The 7,500-nt window shown below is 40.4% G+C and overlaps 1 protein-coding gene across 2 annotated transcripts; it reads left to right on the top strand.

The window, feature by feature from the left end:
• The first annotated feature begins 859 nt into the window (after positions 1-859).
• Positions 860-7,095, top strand: OXSM (3-oxoacyl-ACP synthase, mitochondrial). 2 transcript variants are annotated; one of them, XM_066571050.1, is made up of 3 exons: positions 860-965; positions 2,945-3,950; positions 6,478-7,095. In XM_066571050.1, the coding sequence occupies exons 2-3, from the start codon at positions 2,947-2,949 to the stop codon at positions 6,878-6,880; spliced, it is 1,407 nt and encodes a 468-aa protein (XP_066427147.1). In that variant the 5' UTR covers positions 860-965; positions 2,945-2,946; the 3' UTR covers positions 6,881-7,095. The 2 variants fall into 2 exon arrangements, with proteins under 2 accessions (XP_066427147.1, XP_066427093.1); XM_066570996.1 differs by lacking the exon at positions 860-965 and adding an exon at positions 1,041-1,173.
• The last annotated feature ends 405 nt before the right edge of the window (positions 7,096-7,500 follow it).

The raw sequence follows: 7,500 nt of genomic DNA on the forward strand, positions 1-7,500 counted from the left end.
ATATGTGACTCTCAATGTTGGCTGCCTTGGGAAATACAAAGATTAACTAAATTGCTATACATGTATGCATATAAATACACCATGCATCTCAGTATGGCATTTGTAAACAATGCTTTGGAAGTGCTCATAGGCAAGCAGTGTGAAAAATTTAGAAAACCAAGTGCCAACTTCCAACAAATAATTAAGGCATTAAATGCCCAAGGAATTTTATTTCTAAATTAAAACCAGACTATTCATATATATAAAAAAGTGCACATATGTTAATTTTTTGTCTTTAAATATTGCACTTATCTCATTTTTGGCTTTTTTTTTCTTTTTCCTGCAGTACATGCCTCATTACTGTGCTACAGTTTGTATTTTTAGGTAGCTGTGTTTGCAGCTAATAGACATTATTGTGTTGCATGGGGGTAAATTTATTTCAGTTTTCTTACTGCTAAGAAAAATTATATAAAATTATATAATATATACTAAAATTATATAGAGGTATAACCTAACAAGCAAACTCACACTGTAATTAATTAATGTCTCTGTTGATGGGAGTTTGACAAATATTTATGCTCTGCCATGGTAGACTGTCCAGGATAAGGACAGACTTATTACTCACCAGAGTTTGAAGGATTTTAGGGGTTTTTTTTGTTGTTTGTTTGGGGTTTTTTTTTTGGTGTTTGGTTGTTTTTTTTTTTTTTCTTTTAACTCCTCCTTTGCGTGATTAGAACATGTGGCTTGGGAAGGAAATAATTTCACCGCCTTTCCTGGTTTCTGGACAATTCACACGATCGGGCTGCCCGCCCGCCCATAGCGGCGCCCGCGGGGCGGGGCCGGGCGGCAGGAAGCGCCGTGGGCCGCGCGTTTCCGCGCATCTCCTTCTTTCCCCCCGCGCCTGCGGAGTGGTGCGGCCTCGCCGCCGTCGGGAGAGCGAGGCAGAGCGAACCATCGCCGGGCGGGGGGGAGCGCGGACCGCGGAGGTACCGCTGAGGGCTGGCGGAGGGAGGCGGGGGTTTTAGCATGGACCGGGGGGGACACCGCCCCCAGCGGGGCGGGCCTGGTCGGCAATGGCGGCGCTGTGTAGTGTGGGGGAGCCGGGGGCTGGCTCCTGGTTTACACATCAAAAGTAGTCATTGCCCTTGAAACACCGGGGGAAATTATCCTGCGCCTGGTTTTCCCGCACAGCAGGTATCGGGCGGTGTTGGGTCGGACAGAACGGCTCGGCGCCGGCTGACGGCATTTCAGTAAAGGCTGCGGGACGAGCTGCCTTACAGACCTCTGCAGTCATATATGTGCATATGGATATATATACACTGATAACATATGTTATCTTATACGTTATTATGTATAATGTATATACATTACATTACATTACGTGTGTAATAATATGTATAAAATACATTATCTTACACATTGTGATAATATGATATACAATATATATCATCTAGTGTATCTATAGAACATATGTATGTTATACATTATACTCTATAATTATGCATATAGAGTCCATGACTACAAATGTGTTTTATATTGTATATTATATATACAATATTATTTATATATGTGACTTGCATTATATAATACATAATATATTATGATATATATATTTTTATACATGTATACTACCTCTTATAAAATCCAGGCTAAGTGGCATAAAAAATTGAAATGGCAAATTTGGGTCAGGATTTAAAAGAGTGTCCTTTAAAAATACTTTTTAAATAATTAAATTTAATATTTGCATAAAATAGGTATAAAATATAATATGTGATTGTTTACTATTTTTATTCCCTATCCCAAGTGTTCTTGGCCAGGCTGGATGCTGCTCTCTGCTGCCTGGTCTAGTGAAAGGTGTCTGGGCCCGTGGCAGGGATTGTTGGAATGGGATGATCTTTAAGGTCCCTTCCAACCCAGCCTTTCTGTGGTTCCATGACATTTTCTAGTAACGCTGCTGTGCACTTGTGCTGCCACAGGTCTGGGTATTTTAGCAGGAGTGCCCAGCAGCCCCTTATGGTCTTCATACAGCTCTCTCCACTTTAGCAAAGAGCTGGGGATGCCAAGTTGCTCTTTGGACAAGGCAAAAAGCAGGCAACCTGTTGAAGCCTGTTTTGTAGGTGTTGGCAGAGTTGTACTGCAGCCTCTGCCCTGCTCCAGCATGTCAGATGTGTGCAATAAGACTGGCTTTGGACTATGGCACAGTACAGCACCATCACTGCTTGGCATAGTCCTCTGGTCCTTCCTCAAGTACTTGTTCTCAACAGAGGCCTTCTGACATCATTTGCTGTGCCTCTTGTGATGGGGGGTCTGGTGGTGTTGCCTTCAACAGAGGTGGTGCTGTGCTCCACATCTTGCTCAAGCTACTGGAGATACTGTCCCCTGACAGTAATAACTCAAGGCTGATTAAGGGTTGGTAGAGGTGGAAAGAGAAGGAGTCTGGTCCTAGATGTGTAATTACATTAGTAGCAGAACCAGGACAAGTTTATTGACTCCTGTTTGAGGTTTCTAGACTGTTCTGCCAGACATGAAGGTTGAGATGATGATATCCTCAGCTTGGGACATACACTTTCTGGTGAACACACACTTTTTCCCTTAGAAGAGTGAAGCTGTTAATGCTCATTGTTTCTGCCTCCAGTCAGCTGGTGGTTTCTCCAGGGGAAATTTTGCAGCAAAACCAGAGTGCTTCACAGTCTACAGTAGTGCTAAGTCATATTCATCAGCAGCTTAAGCTAGAGGAGCTCACTAGAGGTATTCCCAAAGTGAACGTTTCTTTGCCATTATCTGCCATAACTCATACTATTCCTCGTTACAGACACAGAAACTATATCCATTTCTTCAGGGTTGAAAACAGGCTGTCAAGTAAAAATCAGTTTATTAATTTAATGTTCTTGGAATGTTTTCCACATTGTCTGCTTTATTTTTATGTTTGTCTTTCCCCACCCCCTCCACCCCTCTCCATTTACAGGAATGTGCTTGATTATTGCCACCATGTTCTCACAGTGCTCGCGGGATCTGGTAAAGATTCCAAATCTTCATCTCCGGAGTCTGAGTTTAAATCTACATTTACAAAACCACAGAAGGGCTTTCAGCAAGTCACTGCCTGCATGTCGAAGGAAAGTAGTTGTTACAGGTATTGGCTTAGTGTCCCCTCTCGGTGTGGGGACTCAGTTTGTGTGGAAGCAGCTTCTGGAAGGAGGCAGTGGGATTATATCACTAGATGGGGAAGAATATGCAGGCATCCCATGTAGAGTGGCTGCGTGTGTGCCAAGGGGAAACAAGGAGGGTGAGTTCAGTGAAGAAAACTTTGTGTCGAAGTCAGAGATCAAATCCATGAGTTCTGCCACCGTGATGGCCATCGGTGCAGCAGAGCTTGCAATGAAGGACTCTGGCTGGTCTCCCCAGTCTGAACAGGAACGCTTAACGGCCGGTGTGGCAATTGGGATGGGAATGGTCCCACTGGAAGAAATTTCTGACACAGCTGCCTTACTTAAAACAAAGGGTTACAGTAAGGTCAGCCCTTTTTTTGTCCCGAAGATTTTGGTCAATATGGCAGCAGGCCATATCAGCATTAAATACCAACTGAAAGGTCCGAATCACGCTGTGTCGACCGCTTGTACCACAGGCGCACACGCAGTTGGAGACTCCTTTAGATTCATTGCTGCTGGTGATGCTGATGTCATGCTGGCTGGAGGGACTGAGGCTTGCATTAGTCCTTTGTCTTTGGCTGGATTCGCAAGAGCCCGGGCCCTCAGCACAAGTTTTAACTCGAGCCCTAAAACAGCGTGTCGACCCTTTGATTCGCAGCGGGAGGGGTTTGTAATGGGAGAGGGTGCTGCTGTGCTGGTCTTGGAAGAGCATGGACACGCCGTGCGAAGAGGTGCTAGGATCTATGCAGAAGTTTTGGGTTATGGACTGTCCGGTGATGCTTGCCACATAACAGCACCTAATCCCGAGGGAGACGGTGCATTCAGGTAAGAACTCCTATGTTGATTGTAATAGCTACTTCATATGTTAATTGTAGTGGGTACATTTGTTTCTGTCATTGTAAATTTTTCCACAGAGAAGGGATGTTCAGTCTTGAATTAATGTTCCAAAAGCTTAAAATTCTGAAAAATGAAAGAGCTTCTGGTAACATTGTGCCCCAATTCTTTTTTTTTTAGTAGGAGGATGAAGGCCAGTTCTCAGTAGAATCAACCTTTTTCCATAGAGTTATGAAAGCTTTCTCTGTGTGAAAACATTTTTCCTTTGGTGCATACCGCTTTTCATATAAATAAGTCTCAATGGAAACCTCTTTTTAAGATGTTTGTGGTGAGACAGAATCTTCGCAGGTTCTCCTTCACTCTTTTTCCATCGAGAAGATAGACCCCCATTCCCCTGCAAAAGCATGTTATTTGTTGCAAGAAATCTCAGGTGATGAAAGCTGTAGAGCACTTACAACATGCAAAAGCATGTTATTTGTTGCAAGAAATCTCAGGTGATGAAAGCTGTAGAGCACTTAAGAGATCTAGTTTGTTAGAATATTCAGTACTTCATTCAGATGCAGCTAAGAGTGTTGGTGAAGGAGCATAGCAGAAATACACTTTAGTACTGTTTAGGGAGGTGGTAAAGCTTCATCAGTGTTTATCTCATCAAAACCAGTTCACAAGTAGTTGATACTCATCAATTCATTATCATTGACCTAATTAAATTGTCAGCTAAATACATGTGGAAGTTGGAGAGCTTCATGTAAGCTGAGTACTATTGCTGGCATTGGAATCTTTGCTAAAGATTTAGTTTGCTTTATTCTGAATGTATGTGACTATTTAGTACCAAAGTTCAATATATCACTGCACAAATAGATCAAACTTCTGCATGGTATTGTAAAGCTGTGTTTGCATCTTTATAAGGTTAACAGATTTTTCTAGAACTGTAAATATACTGTGTTTCCATCGATGCTCTTTGATTCATATTTAATTGTTCTGCAGACTTAGGTGTGAGATGAGTAATCAGGAGTGTCTTATCTCATATTTTCAGACTTGTTTACCCTTGAGATGATATGGCAATATATTATAATAGAATTTTTGTGTATTTTATGATTGCAGTAGCATATAAATTAAATTCACAGTAGGAAGAGTTGAAAATTAATCTGGGTATCTCCAAAATGTTGAGCATTTCCACCCTTGAGATAAGATAATACATTTTAATACTGTCTTCAAGCCAGTAATTCGTTACTGCAGTGGTATATGGATTAAATCTGGAATGTATGTGCTTATCTCACTTTCCTATAGGAATTTTATTTGCCACATAAAAAAAATTCAGAGGACTCAGAGGAATATATTTTTTGCCATCTTCTAATAACTGCTTCTGTTGAAGGCCAATACGTATGTTGGAATAAACCAGCAGGAAAGGAGAGGCAAAGCCAGACTCAGAATTGTGGATATAAAGAATGTCCTACACAAGTAATCTGGTATCTCCTCAAGTGAATAAGTTCATTGCAGATAATGTATTTAACTAAATTAATATATCTCATAACTATCAGTAACCTCTTTTGCCTGAATATTGGCTCACTATCTAGTGACAGTGAGTGTCAGTGGCCTCCACCCTAATCTAAGCAGGATGCTTCTAAGGGTAGAAGGCTGTAGTAGAGACCTTTAAATTTGTCCAGAAGCTTGTGCTATCTGTTTCTGAGCTTCCTTTTATTTCCTTTTTCTTCATAAATTTCAAAAGAGTCAGTGGTCTTTTGCTCAGAGGTGTTTTGTTGTTATGTGCAAGGAGAGATATCTGATTGATCTTCTTTGAGGGAAATCTATGAGAAATTGCAATGTCGAGCTGTGTAGATCCTTCCACAGTTTTCATAAAAAAACAGGTTTTAAAGAGGTAGTCACAGTGCACAAGTCATCAGGAGTCAAACTAAACATACCATGCCAGGGGTTGAAGAGTGTGACTTTCAGTAAATTTCATTTTAAAATGAAATATAGGGATTTGTGCTATCTCCTTGACATTTTCTAGTCTCTGGACAGCATGCAAAAGAAGCTCATGTGGAGGATGGCTGCAGATGTTTTCTTTCATTGCCCAGTATTTTTGTTGGGGAGTGCATCTCTAAATTTTTGTAATAATGTCAGTAGTTATTATTATTTTTGTAATAATATTGGTAGTTATTTCTCTCTCAAATGTTTTCAAATTTTACAGTGAAAAGGGTGTTTGATACATTAATGTAGTCTGTAGAGACTGATTTTCATATCTTCTTTTCTTCTTCTTTGTATTTCTCCTAGCTGTGGATTTTTTAACAGCAAGTCTGATTTTATAGTGGGCCTCATTTTTATTGTCTTCCTCTGGTACCTAATGTAGATGTTAATGTGCTTAGTTAGATGAGTTAACCTCTTGTCATTTACATCTCTGCTAAAGCAAATTTTCACACTTGATAAACATTTTAAAACAACCTATGCTTTTTCTTTTGGTTTGTATATTTGACAGAAATGCTTTGGGCAAATCAGCATTCTGTTGTCTTCCTTTCCTTAGGTGCATGTCTGCAGCAATAAAGGATTCTGGGATCAAACCTGAAGATGTAACATACGTCAATGCACATGCAACTTCTACACCTCTAGGAGATGCTGCTGAGAATCAAGCAATCAAGAGACTTTTTAAAGATCACTCACGTAATATTGCAGTTTCCTCAACAAAAGGAGCAACAGGACATCTTTTGGGGGCTGCAGGAGCCATTGAAGCAGCTTTTACTGCACTGTCCTGCTACCATGGGATTTTGCCACCTACTCTAAACTTACAGAAAACAGAGGCAGAGTTCGATCTCAATTATGTTCCATTGACAGCTCAGGAGTGGAAGACGGACAAACGGCGTATAGCTCTCACAAATTCATTTGGCTTTGGTGGCACTAATGCAACTTTGTGCTTTGCAAGTGTTTAACTTATGCTGTCAATGGTGTGAAAAAATTGCACCAATTATGATTTTCTGTACTGCTATCTCTGGTGTGTTCTGTAATATTTTCTCAGCTTTGAGAGTTGCTCATTTGATACATAAGTTGCTCATTTGATACATATTCACCCTAACATTTACACCAGTAATTCTTTTAGAAAGAGGGAACTTCTTTTATTCATTTTAATAAAAATTAAAAAGACCTATTCTTTGTGTGATGAAGAAATTTTTGTTTTTGACTAGAGCAGGTGACATGGTTAAACTAAGTTAGAAAAGATTTTTCTATGCATGTGACAAAGAAATTGTTTGGAATCTTGTGTACAAAAGAGAGGCTGGCTAACAAGCTAGGATGCCACACCTGACAAATTGACTGCATGGTAATACAAGGTTTATGACTGAGCTCCCCTTTGTTACCGACTCCATATAGAATACTGCCTTTTTCCTCATGGTCAGTTGTCTCAAATATCATGGTTCTTCGGCACAAGTGATATTCAGGGGACAATAATATAGACAGACAGTCATAAGATTTCTGGCACTGGTTCATTTTCTTTTCATCTTTATTCATTTCCATTTGTTGTGTTTCCTTGTTGGCCATGAGCTAACATTGAAGG

Source organism: Molothrus aeneus, chromosome 1 (genome assembly GCF_037042795.1).
Source record: "Molothrus aeneus isolate 106 chromosome 1, BPBGC_Maene_1.0, whole genome shotgun sequence".
Taxonomy (NCBI): Eukaryota; Metazoa; Chordata; class Aves; order Passeriformes; family Icteridae; genus Molothrus; species Molothrus aeneus.